The 15994-nt window shown below is 42.1% G+C and overlaps 1 protein-coding gene and 1 long non-coding RNA gene across 6 annotated transcripts in view; one reads left to right on the forward strand and one right to left on the reverse strand.

The window, feature by feature from the left end:
• The window catches only part of LOC309358284, a 439047-nt gene that overhangs the window by 360216 nt on the left and 62837 nt on the right, over nucleotides 1-15994 (reverse strand). The window lies entirely within an intron of this gene.
• The window catches only part of NSD3 (nuclear receptor binding SET domain protein 3), an 83998-nt gene that overhangs the window by 10077 nt on the left and 57927 nt on the right, over nucleotides 1-15994 (forward strand). For all 5 annotated transcript variants that reach the window (XM_081890825.1, XM_081890826.1, XM_081890828.1 and 2 more), the window contains exons 2-4: nucleotides 1854-2575; nucleotides 13159-13230; nucleotides 14181-14340. In XM_081890825.1, coding sequence (XP_081746951.1) covers nucleotides 1898-2575; nucleotides 13159-13230; nucleotides 14181-14340 — 910 coding nt within the window. In that variant the 5' untranslated portion in view covers nucleotides 1854-1897. The remainder of the gene's footprint in view (nucleotides 1-1853; nucleotides 2576-13158; nucleotides 13231-14180; nucleotides 14341-15994) is intronic.

Here is a 15994-nt window from a genome sequence, read left to right on the forward strand (position 1 = left end):
GTAGATAAATAGGTACCACTCCGGCGGGAAAGTAAACGGCATTTCCGTGCGCTTCTCTGGTTCGCCAGAAGTGGCTTAGTCATACTGGCCACATGACCCCGAAAAACTCTGCGGACAAACTCCCTCGTCAGCTCCCTCAGCCAGAGCACTGCAACCCCAGAGTCGTTTGCAACTGGACTTAACTGTCAGGGGTCCTTTACCAAAAACTAGGATGTTTTTGCTGTGTGATGCCTCCACTTAATTTACCTTTATTATATATGCATGAATAGCAAGATTATGTTTTTACTTCCATATCAGTGATATTGTAAAATAATTTGCTGCTTCCTTGTCATGGTCACCACACAAATGGAGTTGCTCACATCAGTATGTATGAAAACTCAGTTTTTGGAGGAACATGTAGCAAATATATACTAATGTAGTTGCTCTTGTCTAATAGATACATTTTTTATGCAAGATAATCCCAAAAGATAAAAACTGGGGTATACAGGGCAATGTATAGGTAGATAACTCTTGACTAAAAAAATAGTTCAGCCAGTGTCCTTAGCTCCACAGAGTTACAGTGGTACCTCAGGTAACAAACACTTTGGGTTACAAATGCTTCAGGTTACAGACTCCGCTAACCCAGAAATAGTACCTTGGGTTAAGAACTTTACTTCAGGATGAGAACAGAAATCGCGCAGCGTCAGCCGGAGACCCCATTAGCTAAAGTGGTACCTTAGGTTAAGAGTGGACCTCTGGAACAAATTAAGTTCTTAACCAGAGGGTCCACTGTTGTCATGTTGTTCATGGTGCTTTTGGCACCTTTAATGGCTTAGAGATTTTTAATATATTTTACACAAATAGGGCTGGGTGAGATCTGGTTTTCAACATCTTGCTATATTACCAGCTAACCATCACGATATACCAATATATCATGATGTCTGGAATAAGGAGGAAGGAGGAAATAAGGTGGGGAAGAAGAAGCAACCAAGAGTTGATTCCTGGATATGGACTTCAAACTGGTTTTGGATGATACATCACCCAGTCCTTGTGTTGTAATCTGGTCGCTGCATATCGGCCATGCAAGAGCCAGGCAGCTACATGGCACAATTCTCCACTTCCGTTGCACATAAGGAGGGAGTGGGCAGGAGCAGTGACCAGGAGGAAGGAGGCAGCCCACTTGCTAGGATATAAGCAGGCGGGCGCCGGGCGGGAAATTTCTCGAGCTCCCTCTGCCAGGAAGTGAGTGGGAATTCATGATATATTGCCAGGTCAAAAATTCTGAAACCATTATTGTGATCTGGGCTTCTAATCGGTTTTGGATGACGTTTCAACATGTCTCCCAGGCCTCCACACATGGGTACAGACGAGGGAAAATAAGCAGTGAGGGGTAAGGCTGTGAATGCAAGAGATTCTAGACATGCATTTCCCCCCCTTCTGTGTGTGGTGTGTGTAGAACGCAACCATCATGGCTATGTATTACCTCTGTTATTGGAGGCAGTATGTCTCTGAATGCCAGTGGCTGGGAATCACAAGTGGAGAAAGTGCTGTTTGCTTGCAGGCTTCTCACAGGCATCTGACCTGCCGCTATGAGAACAGGATGTTGGACTAGAGGAGTCCAGAAGCACTCTTCTTAGGATCTTATATATACTTTTCTAACTGAAGGTAGCCCTTCATGCATCAGATGAAGTGCACACTAAAGCTTATGCCATAAAACATCTGTTAGCCTTTGAAGTGCCCTAAGACTCATTGTGTTAGCATGGAGGGAAATTCTCACCCAGCCCACTTCCAAGCATTTGTCTTGGCTTCTTAAACTTTACCAAAGAACTTGCACCACCAACTGCTTTATCTTTTCACTTGTTTCTTTTTTTTAGGCCCTATGAGAAAAAGGGAAAGCTAAGGATGCTGGAGCAGAACAATGGATTTCTCCTTCTCTTTCATGCAAGGGATCATGGGAAACACAATTCAGCAACCACCTCAACTCATTGACTCGGCTAACAACCGCCAAGAGGATGCTTTTGATGCCAGCAGTGACATCACTGAAGATGGTAGTCAGACGCCATATGAAGCTGCTCTTGCCTTGCAGCAAGGTTTTCAGTACCCTACGCCAACAACGGAGGATCTTCCACCCCTCATTAATGGATTTCCACCAGTTGGCATGTATGAACCCCAAGCCAAATATCAGCCATATAGTCAGTATCCTAATGGTTCAGCCAATGGCTTTGGCACTGTTAGAAACTTTAGTCCACCAGAGTATTACCACATGGAGAACTCTAGCATAAGGCCACATGAAAATCTGGAAAAACCATCTCCTCCACAGCAGCCACCTCCTTCAGTATCCCAAACGGTGATTCCAAAGAAGACTGGTTCACCAGAAATCAAATTAAAAATAACCAAAACTATCCAGAACGGCAGGGAATTGTTTGAGTCCTCTCTGTGTGGGGATCTTTTAAATGAAGTACAAGGAAGTGAGTATGTGAAGTCAAAACATGAAGGGAGAAAAGAGAAAAGGAAAAAAAGTAGCAAGCATGACTCTTCCCACTCAGAAGAGCGCAAATCACATAAAATTCCAAAACTGGAGCCAGAGGAACAAAATGTAAGTGAAAACTGAATTTTAGCCTTTTCCTCCAACACTGCTTTTATTTTCTTTGTTTTTGTTTACATGTTGAAAGATTATCAAAGCATCTACAGTTAGGCAGCACAGTTGAGATTGATTAGTGGTTTTCTTTCCTGAACAGTTCACCATTATGGATCTCTCATTTTTAAATTATTTTTTATCTTGGTGGATTGCTCTTTATTTCAAAAACAGAATTTGGATTTTCTTTGCGTAAAGTATGCAAATTCCCATAATGATCTGTCAGAAGCTTGACATCCTGACAGAGTAAAATTATCCTGATCAATGACATAATTTTTCTTTCAGTGATTTTATTGTTACTGAGGGAATGACTCCTAAAGCTGCATCAAGCTTTTTCTTTAAGAAAAGTTTGGTATTTTTAGATTCAGTATAAATCACTTCAAGCTTTCTGTCTCTTAACAACCATTCCTTGCCTTCTCTTTTTTCTTGTGTTAATTAATTTCTTAACTGTACATACATGGAGTAGCTCTGTATAAAGGAAGCCTCTTTTAATATTGTAAATTTATTTCCTTCTGTATAATTAACAGAAGATAACACAGTTAATTTATACTTGTTGCATGTGATAAGAATTGCTGGAAGTAGTAAATATAATCTTCTGTGCCAAGGGCTTTAGAATAATATTCTGTAAGATTCAGTGGAGCAAAGGAGAAGGCAAGGGGGATTTTGGAGCAATTCAAAGCTTTTTTTCCTCTATTCTGTAGTGTGATGCCATGCATGTTTACTCACAACTCCTATTGTATTTATTGTGACATGTTCTCAGGTGAGTATGTACAGAGTTTTGCAGCTAAGCTACTTGTTTGGTGGGCTTGACTTCAGGGCTCCAGCTTTTCATTTTGATGCACAAATCCATGAATGGCCAACCTGAAGTACCAAAGCCACAGGTCTGGCACCTTTAGACTGAAGCAGGTGCACTTCTGGCTTTCCCATAGTCAGGCAGATGCCTGCTCCTTAGCTCAGAAGATGAAAGGAAGAACCGGCCCAAGGCATGGGTGGGGAGGGGCTGAGCTGTATAGGAGCTGTAGTTTGGACTGGAAAGGCATTCTTATACAGTGATACCTCGGTTTAAGAACAGTCCAGTTTAAGAACAATTCGGTTTACAAATTCCGCTAAGCCGGAAATAGTGTCCTGGTTTGAGAACTTTACCTTGGTCTAAGAACAGAATCTGAATGGTGGGTGGGTGGCAGGCCTCATTAGGGAAAGCACGCCTTGGTTTAAGAACGGTTTCAGTTTAAAAACAGACTTTCAGAATGGTTTACGTTTGTAAGCCAAGGGACCATAGAATCATAGAATCATAGAGTTGGAAGAGACCACAAGGGCCATCGAGTCCAACCCCCTGCCAAGCAGGAAACACCATCAGAGCACTCCTGACATATGGTTGTCAAGCCTTTGTTTAAAGACCTCCAAAGAATGAGACTCCACCACACTCCTTGGCAGCAAATTCCACTGTCGAACAGCTCTTACTGTCAGGAAGTTCTTCCTAATGTTTAGGTGGAATCTTCTTTCTTGTAGTTTGGATCCATTGCTCCGTGTCCGCTTACCACTGTACTGGAAAATTTTACCACTGTACTGTAAAATGGACTTGTGGTACACATAGTTGGTGAACCATGTTTGCCACCTCCAGCTGTTGCCCAGTTAGTGTTGACCTGTGAGAGGACCTTCTCAATGTTCATTCCCCATTTGTGGAATGCCCTTCCTGGTGAGAAGTGTCTGTAATATTTATTGACTTTATTGGCTTTCAGGTGGAAAAATCAAAATTGGAAACAGAATTGTTAGAACCCAAAACTAAGAATTTGTCAAGTATGTATAACTTGCTGTTGAAATGGAATACGCAGGATGAAACAGTTAAATCAGCTATGATCAAGTGGGCACAAGATATTGGTCATAACATTATGTTTGCTGACTGGGAACAGTTGTGGACCACCGGTATGAAATTTACGGCATGTAATGCCTTAAAAGAAAATATTATGAAAATGATTTATAGGTGGTACATGACCCCAGTCAAGCTTGCAAAAATTTACTACTTGCCTGATAATAAATGCTGGAAATGTAAAGAGACTGAAGGTACATTCTTTCACCTCTGGTGGACATGCCCAAAGATTAAGGCTTTCTGGGAAATGATATATAATGAAATGAAAAAGGTATTTAAATATACCTTCCTGAAGAAACCAGAGGCCTTTCTCCTGGGTATGGTCGGCCAATTGGTGCCAAAGAAGGATAGAACATTCTTTATGTATGCTACAACAGCAGCAAGAATACTCATCACAAAGTATTGGAAGACACAAGATCTACCCACCTTGGAAGAATGGCAGATGAAGGTGATAGACTATATGGGACTGGCAGAAATGACTGGCAGAATCCGAGACCAGGGAAGAGAGACGGCGTTAGAAGATTGGAAGAAATTTAAGGATTATCTTAGGAAACATTGCAAAATTAATGAATGTTAGAATGACGTTGGTTTAGAAATTAAGTGGTTTTCAGCTGTAATGATTAAGTAAAAAGAAAAGAAAGGCTAAAAATCAAATGAAAAATAAGGGAGAGGATTTGCTGAATTAATAATTAGAAACTGGAATACAGAAAGGGGAGGTATGAGGAGGTCGGGGAAGTAAGTTATAAGAAAAAAAGGGATTGAAATTATACTTGTTTTTGTTTGTGTTTTGTTTGTATTATTGTTTTGTTTTTATATAATTTTTGAAACTTCAATAAATATCTTTAAAAAAAATATTTATTGACTTTAAGGAGAAATTTAAAAACACCCAGGTAATTGATGGCTGAAAGATATTTGCCATTACAACTTTGAAATTCGTAATTATGAGGGTATGTAACTGCTTTTAGATGGTTTTTAAATTGTTGTGAAATGTTTTAAATAAGTTTTTATTTTATTTTAAATTGTATTGTTTCAACTTTTTGAAGTTTGCCACCCTGGACTCCTTTGGGTGGAAGGGCAGGATAGATATGTAATTAATAATGATAATATAGGTAGGCATATAGAGCAGGGGTCGCCAAGGTTTACCTCGCCTGGGCCAGTTCAGTCCTGCTGAGATCCCTCGTTGGACTGGATAGCGGGCACGCGTCTGCGATTTCCGGCATCTGCGCAGACGCAATTTCCGGCGCTGCGGAAGCGAGTCCCCGCACCATGCTGTGCCAGTTTAGCACAGCGCACGGGGACTCACCGAGTGGGCGGCTTGGTTCAGGGGCTGCTCATGGGCCACTTAAATGACCCCCGTGGGCCTCTTGTGGCCCATGGGCCTTAGGTTGCCAACCCCTGATAAGGAGTTTATGGTGGGGTTAGGGAAGGGATAGTACCTGGGGGGGGGCACATTGTGCTCCTTCCAGGGTAGTGGGTCCACCTTTGCTCCACACTCTGCACTCAGCTCTCACCAGTGGCTCCTAGAAGCTGTCAGCATACAATAGCGGCCACACTGCAATAATGGCTTGAACTGGCCAGCTAAATGGGTCTCAAACCCTCAGTGAGTTAGGGGCTTCCTCTGCATGTGAAGACAGTCTCTAGCGAATTCAGCAGATGAGACCAATAGTGGGCCCAACAGTCAAGAAGGCAGTGTCTGCCCATTCTATAAAGGGAAGTTCAGGGGCTCATGAACCTGGGAACGTATCCCATCTAGGAGAAGGAACACTCTGATTCCAAACCTCTGCTGCCTTGCAGAGTATCTTCAGGAGAATAAAAAGCTAAGGAGTAAACCCTAAAGAAATCCAGAGTGGAGCCCCTTAGATGGTTGGGTGGTGCCTTGTATGCCTCCTTCTGGCAAGTACTGTAGCCCAAGACATGGGTGGCACTGTGGTCTAAACCACTGAGCCTCTTGGGCTTGCCAGTCATAAAGCCAGGAGTTCCAATTTGCGCAGTAGAGTGAGCTCCTGTTGCTTTGTTCCAGCTCCTGCCAACCTGGCAGTTCAAAAGCATACCAATGTGAGTGGATAAATATGTACTGCTGTGGTAGGAAGATTTCTGTGCCCTCTGGCACTCGTCACGGTGTTCCATGTGCCAGAAGTGGTTTAGTCATGCTGGCCACATGACCTGGAAAGCTGTCTGTGGACAAACAGCAACTCCCTCAGCCTGAAAGCAGAGATTGGTGCTGCACCTCAAAGTTGAATTCGACTGAACTTAACCTTCCAGGGATCCTTTACTTTTACCTTTACTGTAGACAAGTTGGTCCCAGTCATACTGCTCTGCTTCCTTTGGACCACATCAGCGAGGCTGAGAGGGGGGTCTTGACGTCTGGGAAGCCCAGGACCCCCATACACACAGCCAAGGCCATACACACTGCACCACAGAAGGTCATTTCAGTGCTGCTAATACAGCAGGTTGACTCTCCCCTCCAAAGGCGCATTCCATTGTCTCTTGAGACAGACAGATGCCAATAATAATAATAAATTTTTATTTATATCCCGCCCTCCCCAGCCAAGGCCGGGCTCAGTGCAGCTAACAACAGTAAAATGATAAAACATTCTAAAATCATTTCATTATAAAATTAATTCAAATCAAATTGATGGCAACCATTGGGCTAGAGTTCTGTGAAGATTGCCAGAGGAGGGAGTCAGGCTGTGCTTTGGCCAAAGGCCTGGTGGAACAACTCTGTCTTGCAGGCCCTGCGGAAAGATGTCAAGTCCTGCAGGGCCCTAGTCTCTTGTGACAGAGCATTCCACCAGATTGGGGCCACGGCCAAAAAAGCCCTGGCTCTGGTCAAGGCCAGCCTAACTTCCCTGTGGCCCGGGACCTCCAAGATGCTTTTGTTTGAAGACTGTAAGGTCATCCGTGGGACATACCAGGAGAGGCGGTCCCTTAGGTACGAGGGTCCTAGGCCATATAGGGCTTTAAAGGTTAAAACCAGCACCTTAAACAACACCTTAAACAACAGTTACAAATATGCATGCTTTCTGTGCGCTTTTCGCATTGAGCACAGCATGATTGTTCCATGTGGCATTCCTAAAGCTCCAGCTGAGGTTGTTTTGATTGTGGGTGTTGAAAGGGCAACTTGGAAAGTTGATCCAGTGGAACTTGCTTTGAGAGGTACTCCAGGCTCCATTTTGCATTCTTACACACAACAAACATTTTGTATGGTAACTCATGCTTATAGGAAAATAGCCAGTTCAGCATAGCTTCACAAACAGGTAGAAAAATCTGTTCTTCGTTACTCTTTAAATAACCCTTTAAATTTTGGAATCACCATAGCTTCATACTTGTATACATTAACTGCCTCAAAGTTTAGGGGAACATTTATCCTGACTTGTTTTAATGTGCTGCCTTTTGCACTGTTAAGTGCACAATTGACGGTTAATGAACCATCCTCTTTGTGTGGAGCTGGAGTGATAGAATCTGTTGATCCTGTTCTTTTGCATTGTAATGTGTTTAGTGAGTGTAGAGAGAAGTTGATTCTTTCTCTACTAAGAATTCTTCTGGGAATACCTCACGATTTGGTGTTGTTCTGCTTAAGGGAAGTTTCCTCCCATATTACTGAGCAGGTTGCCTGATTTTTTCTGACTTCAGTGCAGATAAGGATAAATTTTCTCCTAGCTTCTTGAGAGGAAAAATGTATATATAGTACAATTGCATCATGTGTGTGCGGTATGGCCCAGCTGTGTTCCTTTGACTGGACTTAACTGTCCAAGGGACCTTTACCTGCACCTTTTATCTTATATGCAAAAGCATATGGAAACATCTGATGGTGTTTCCTGCTTGGCAGGGGGTTGGACTCGATGACCCTTGTGGTCTCTTCCAACTCTATGATTCTATGTGTACTCGGACCACCCACTTAGAACTCCCCACGTGATCATCAGTACTTTTCCAGAGCTGTCCGCTTAGTGGGCCTAGTCCCCTCCCTTGCCCCCAAGCAAGGCAGAGCAGGTTTAAGCTCTCCACCTTGCTTACCTGGTGTACAGATGCTTTCATGGGGCTGTTCCTGCGAGAACATCCCATAGGCCAGTAAGCAAACTGGAGAGCTTAAAGTCTTTCTGCACCAGGAAAACTGTGCACAAAAAGCACTTTTAAGCTGTCCTCCTTCCATTTGGGAAAGCCGTGTTAAGAGTTCTGCCTGTGCCATGATCTTGTTTTGTGACCTTCATCAGTTTGCTCTCAGCCTTGGTTCTCTGTCAATTAAAGAAAACCGAGGTAGGCTCCAAAGAGCTGCCTATACTGGCCCAGTGTAATCCTTGCTTTTTCCTTTTCAAACCATTGACAAACACAGACACCCCACAGTGCCATGGTACAAAGCAAAACTTGAAATCCCCTGCGTTTTAGAAGTAATTTGACTTGGGTGGTTGCTGTTTGGAGAAAACCACATCTAAAGTCTCCTCAGCATCACACTTCTTTGGAGCACATTTCTTTGGAGCCCATGGTAGAACAAAATGATAATTAAATTACAGAGGGGTTTTTTTTGCAAATTCAAAGTATACAGAATTTATAGTATTCCCCCCCTCCCCATGGGCTGTGGCAGTCAAGCCAGTTTCAGGACAGTTAAATTAACAGCTTAGTTAGCCCTGCAGTCTGTAGAAAGAAGACAATTCTCATAGCTCCTTTATAATGTCCACTTCTTCTCCAGCAGGATATCTGAGTCACTTAGTTCCTTCCCTTCAGTCTTAATATGTTCACTGCTAAAGTGTTGCTTCTTCAGGGAAAGCTGGAAAGCTTTTTGTTTTTAAAGAGGATCAAGACTAAGGCAACTCATGGGGAAGAGAATCTGGGATCATGAGTGGGGAACCTTTTTCAACTCAAGGGCTACTTTTTCTGGGGCCATTTTTCAGTGCTGGGTGGGGCCAAAATTGGTGGAGCAGTGAATGTAAATTTTACCTTTCTACAGCAGACTAGTTTCTGCTCACACTCTCACACACCCCTCTATCCTCCATCCAGGTAGTCTAGAGACATTATCGGAGCACAAGGACACATTCCAGCCAATCCAAGGCATTCATGAAGGGTGCAGAACCAAGTGGGTGAGAGGCATGGCCCAGCGAGAGGGGCTGTTCCTAGGATGGAAGTGTGGCGTGATAGACTCTGAAAGGCCAGAAAGAGAAGCTGCCAGGCTTTTCTTTTTTTTTTAAAAAAAATGATATTTATTAAGAGTTTAGAGATTACAGAAAGGAGAAAAAGAAAACAAACAGCAAAAAAAATTAACAACGTATACATTACAATATATAAAAAATAGAGAAAATAAAATAAAGAAAAAGAAAAAGAAAAATACAGCAATAACAATAAAAAAAGGAAAAAAAGACACACATCCAATATTCCATCTCTTTATCTTTCATTTACTTGTTTCATCGACCTCCTCACACCTCCCTTTTTGTATTCTAGTTTAGTTATTTGTTTCAGCAAATTCTTTCCATCTTTCTCAATTTTTATTGAATAATTTATCTTAACAGTCTAACTTATCAATTAACTCAGCAAATCCTTTTCATCTTTCACAATATTCTATCATTCAATTTACCTTAATTTATTTTAACCTTATCTTGCGATAAAAAACCTTAAATCCTAGAACTTAATACTTATTTATACATAACTCCTAATATCATTTCTACTAAAGCCAAGTAATTTCATTTCACCATTTTTCCTAATTACCAAAATAAATTTTACCCTAATTCCCAAAATAAATTTTTAAAGCTTTCTTCCAATCTTCATCCAACGTCTCTTCTTCCTGGTCTCGGGTTATGTCAGACCTTACTGTCCATTCCATCTAGTCCATCAACCTGGTAGTCTTATGTCCGAGGCTCTTAAGTCTTTTCCATGTCCCTTCTGCGATTCTTCTTGTTGTTTATACCAGCACTTTGCCTTGTCTTTTGTTGGTCTCTTTCTTAATTTCTTTCCTTTCTCATTGAGGAGTAGGTCTCGGAGAAACTCCAACCCAAAAATATCTCCATCTCCCCTCAACAGGTCAGCCCATTCCCCACCGTCCCATTCCCCACAGTCAGCCGGGTAGTCCAGAAAATGTTTAAATGCATGTTTCAAAGTCCCTCCAAAATTAAGGACCCCCACAACTCCAGACCCCCCCGACCCACTCCAGGTTCAATCTTCAAGAGCAGCGGCTTATGCTCTTGCAGGGCCTTGGTTCTATCCATTTGTGTTGCTTGAGGTTCAGCAGCAACCTCCTCCATTGTCTTCTGCATTTGCACTTGCCCTGTCAAAACAGGTTCCTGGGTTGGGTCCTGAGTGGTTTCTATATAAGTATTCACTGTTTGTCCAAAATTTTGAACTGCAACAGTCATCAAATTCATCTTCTCATGCATCTGCTCCAGCAAAGCGCTTGTCTTGCAAAAAGCAAGCACCAAAACTTCTTCTATATCCATTTTTGTTCAAGGTCAGAGTCTGGTCTCACGATCCTAATCTCCACAGCTGTGAAATCCCCAGATCGACTCCAGCAACAATTTAACAACCTCCCTCTAGAGGGAACAATTTCCATTTGTATCCATCTTTTGAAGGCAAGTCCAGCAAAAGAAAGTTACTTTCATTTTTCAAATTTTTGTTTCTTTTAAATGCAAAAGGTAACTTTGGAGTCAATTTGTTTCTCTTCTTTAACTATCTGTCAAAGAACATTCCATTCACAGTTGATGGGCTTCCCCAAAAGTTTCTGTCTCTGACACCCCGTTCCCAGGTTTGAGACAGTGGAAATTTATCTTTCTTTACTCTCTCTCCGCAGGCTTCAACAATCAAAATTCCCCCTCTTTCCCCCTGCTTCCAAGAGGGGTTTTGATGGTTATAAATGAAGGAAATTTAGGTCTTTATATACAACTTTCCAGACTTTGGCTTGCACAATTTTTGCTTCAGTCTATATACAAAAAGCGGAAGGCGGACTTCCTGTTTAGACCTTCCCGCTTCAATGCCAAATTAAAGTGTTTCTTAATCCAATTTTCCGTTCTACTCACGGGTACTTGTTTAGAGTCCAATTGTCCACAGGAAAAAGTCAGCGCTCTCCGGCAACGGCTGTGCGGCTTCACTCCGTAAAAATAGCGGTCGATTCAAGACACCGCGTTGCTCACCCCACGTCGCTTCGGATCCCCGAAAAAGGGGTTTCCCTGCGAGTAGGGGAGGCGCTCCTGGTGTCAGCCGAATCCCACGTTCCCAGGCTTCCTCCGCCTGGGATTTTTAAGGGGTCTCTGCCTTCGCCACGGCGGCCAGACCTGATTTTCGCGGAGCGGGTTCCTCTGAGTCAGAGGAATTCCGCCATTGCCGATGGCGCTAACCCAGAAGTCAGCGAGAAGCTGCCAGGCTTAAGGGTTCCCATTCCTGTTTGAGTTAGAGAAGCATCAAGCTTTATTTTTGTTAAGGTGCTCTAAAAATTGTTTACTATGAAATAAAAGTGAGTATTGGTATAAACTGGGAATTATATGTTCATAGCTTAGCTCAGCTTGGCATATGGCTCTTGCCAAGCTACAGTAGAATTCTAAGACGTTGTCAAGGTAGATCATAGATTTTAAGCAATTTGTTCCGTGTAAATACGGAACAGTATTATTACTGATGGTGAATAATCTCTTCTGCTGACTTTATTATTATCATTTGCATGAACCCAAGCTAGTGGTAACTAAGCCTCACCAAGTTTTTTAAATTTAGTAACAAGAACAAAGGTTTATACAGGCACTGTGATTCTTGGGCAAGCAATTTGGCCTGCCTGAGGTTACACAATCCCATGGAAACAAGGTGACAATACATTTCAACACAGTGTAGAGAGAGAAATTTAGCCAGAAAAATAAATTTTCAAAAGCTTGCAATTTACCTTTCCATCTCCAGTAACATTAGACTGAGTTGGCCTCAATTGCCTCTTTCCCTATTCATGTTTCTAAATTTATGTCCTGTTCTGCTGCTACAACTAATCCATGTTTATTGATACTCCATTGTACTCTACAAATACCTTTAAAGGGGTTCTGTGGGGTTTCATAGGACCTCTTCATATCTAATCAGTTCAAGTAATTGTTTGTTGAACTTGTAAGAAGGTTGTCAAGTCTGGCCACATTAAATTGGATTTCTGTTTCAAGATGTGATAGTTCTAAAGACTTATTTCTGGTTCAAGATGTGATAGTTCTAAAGACTGAACGTACTTAATTTAAATCCAAATACAGTTAGCAACCTTGTTTAGAAGGTAACTGCCTTAGGAAATTTTGAATTTACCTCAGTCCCCCTCCCCTCGTGGTTGGCTTACATCATGCATGCCGTTCACTTCTCTGTGTGCTTCAATGGACTTCATTGCCACTGACAGTGAAATAACCTCTCTTTGAGGTTAGTATGTATAAAAGTGTGTTGTCCAAAAGAGAACCTTTTTTGTTTTAATTGTCAACAGACTTGCATATAACAGTTCAAAAATATAAATGGCATATCAGTTGTCCTGCCTCTCTTTTCCTGTACTTCTCTGACCTGTGTCTTATTAATGTAGATCTCCAGAGCAGTTAGGAGTCTGTGGCTCGAACTGAATTCTAAAATAAACTGGGACATCACTACTGAGGATGTGACCCAGACTCTTCTGATTTTGTTTCTCCTGTATTTCCCCCCCTTTCCATCTTCTTCATTGTTGTTCTGCTTTGACGCTTATCTTTTTGTTTGCCTTTGTTCACAGAGACCAAATGAAAGGCTGAGCACACTGTCTGAAAGACCAAGGGAAGAAACTAAGCTGACGGATGAAACCCTGGTGAGTAAAGTCAAATCCTCTGGAGTTCTGACTGCAGAATTTTCCAGCTGATCCAGTATGATGTAGGGGTTGGAGTAGCCTTTCTCAACCTTGGGTTCCCAGGTGTTGTTGGATTGCCACTCCCATCACCCCTGACTGCTGCCCCTGCTGGCTGTGGATTATGGGAGTTGTAGTCCAACAATATCTGGAGATTGTGGAAGCCTGGGTTAGAGTGTTGGACTGTGACCTGGGAGCTGTGAAGCTCACTGGGTGACCTTGAGCTAAATAACCATTTCTCAGCCTAACCTACCTCACAGGGTTGTTGTGAGGATAACATGGGTGGCAGAGAAGAACCAAGTACACCATCTTGAGCTTCTTGAAAGAAAAGGTGGTATATAAATTGTAATAAAAAAATAAATCTGCTTTCAGATAAAGGGCTTCATTGCCAGATGCAGGGGTAGCCTGCAGGACACAGAAGTATTTGGGTAGGGTGTGGAACAGGTAAGCCTGGGTGGAAATGGAGTAGTGTTTCTCAAAAGGGTGCAAGGCAGGAGAAAGAATGGAACATGTGTTCTTTCACTTCTGCACCATCTTAGAAGAGGTTGTATCTCTTCACTGCACACAGTGGTCAAATAAGTGTGGGTACCTTTTTAGCTTCAGTCCTAATTCAGTAGGACTTCAGTGTAGACATGGTGAGTTTTGCAGTATAAGGTACTTTCAGTGGCTTTAGAATGATGAATCTAACTGAAGAATTGTTTAAAGACTGTAGCTCTACTAAAGGAGAATGAGGGCAACTCCACAGAGTTTGATACACTGCCTTTCTTGCACCTACACTAGTGGGGGCAGGGAGAGAGATTGTCATGTATATTTTTGCTGGGCTGTTCTTGTAAAAGGTCTGTTCATTCACATGTTTGGTAGTATTTGATATATGTACAGAATATCTGGTACACAACTTTTCCTTTTTTGTGCAGGTCCAGCAAATCTCTCCTCCTCTTCCAACACAAGTAGCAAGCGATATCAAGTTTGAGGTTGGAGATCTGGTCTGGTCCAAAGTGGGAACATATCCTTGGTGGCCTTGCATGGTTTCAAGTGATCCACAACTTGAGGTTCATACCAAAATTAACACAAGAGGCAAGTAGCTAAAACTTAGTAGGTTTGTTAGAAACTTGTTTGGAATTGCTAATGCACTTGATTACTTCGTTAGGGCTTCTCTTAAACTCAGATTTAAAAATGTATAGGTTGTTTTCAGTGCTAGCCCTACTCAGAGTAGACATGTTGAAATTTACACACATGGGGCTTCTCTGAGTGGAAGTTAGTGTTACACAAACCCAGGAGGATTTGAGTAGCATATCTGAATGATTGCCTTATTGTTCTAGTGGTACTGCAATAAAACTGCTAGCCCATGTTCAAAGCTATGCAGGGTCCTGTATGCTTTCAAATTGGATGGGGGACCTCAGATGGGCTGAGATTCTTGCATTGCAGGGGGCTGGACTAAATGACCCTCAAGGTCCCTTCCAGCTCTACAATTTGATGATTCTGTTGGCTGTATAGGAATGAGATTGGCTGCAGATGATGCAAAGAATATGATAATACATTAGTGATAATTATTAATTAGACATGCATGCCTGTAGTATATTGCTGAGATCACTTTATATACATTGTCTTAATATTTAAGTACAGTGGTACCTCAGGTTAAGAACTTAATTCGTTCTGGAGGTACGTTCTTAACCTGAAACTGTTCTTAACCTGAAGCACCACTTTAGCTAATGGGGCCTCCCACTGCCACGAGATTTGTGTTCTCATCCTGAAGCAAAGTTCTTAACCCAAGGTACTATTTCTGGGTTAGCAGAGTCTGTAACCTGAAGCTTATGTAACTTGAGGTACCACTGTATATTTATAGCCTACATTTCTTCCATTTATGGAACTCAGGGTGGCATATGTTTATTTGCTACTTCTCCACAAAATTGTGCTTGTAGCATATCAAATGAACAATACAACAATTCAGAAACATATTAGAAACAATTCAGATTTATCATAATAAGTACAAAAAGTCAGTCCCTATAACAATATATAAAAGCAACACAAATAGGCTAATCCAATTTAAAAGCTTGAAATATAAAATTGCATAAAACAAACAAAAAAGGAAGCCTGATTAAATAACTTAAACTTAACAGAACAATCGTAAACAGAACAAAAATCGAATAGTAGCATATAAAGTATCCCATATTTCAGATGGTGCCTTTGTATCCATTAGTTTGCTTCCCAGACTCAATTTTCAAACCCTTAAGGTCTCCATCACATCTCACACCTGGGCTAGTGCTGGCATTCCCAGCCAGTCTCTCTTTCAGAAGGGCATTTTGCCCACCCATTATTGTGGGCTCTCACCCCTCACAGTTCCCCATAAATTTCCTTCCAGAGTCTCCTGTGGCTGAGGGCCATAAACAAGGTCTCGTGAAGTGGCACCTTTGCACCTGTGGTTGCCCCCAAGCTGGTGAATTCAGGAAGTCTCTTATCCAGGCGTCAGCTGCACTCTAAGCTGCTTAGCTTCAGCAAGGTGGCTGCTTCATGAGTTTTCAGACCACACAGGACTAGTTTTTGCATGTAGCACAGTAAAGACAACTGCACAAAGTGGGGATGGGCAACTTGTAGCCTCTGAAGCTGTGGCTCCTGAGGTCTTTCCAAATTTTAGATGATAGAAGGATTGCACACCATTCCATTAGGAGAGGGGTAGGAGGGTGGAATTGACAAATATCCTGTACTTTATTGTAGCTTTCTTAGATTTCAT

The sequence above is a fragment of the Podarcis melisellensis genome, assembly GCF_964234715.1.
Source record: "Podarcis melisellensis genome assembly, chromosome: 15".
NCBI lineage: Eukaryota > Metazoa > Chordata > Lepidosauria > Squamata > Lacertidae > Podarcis > Podarcis melisellensis.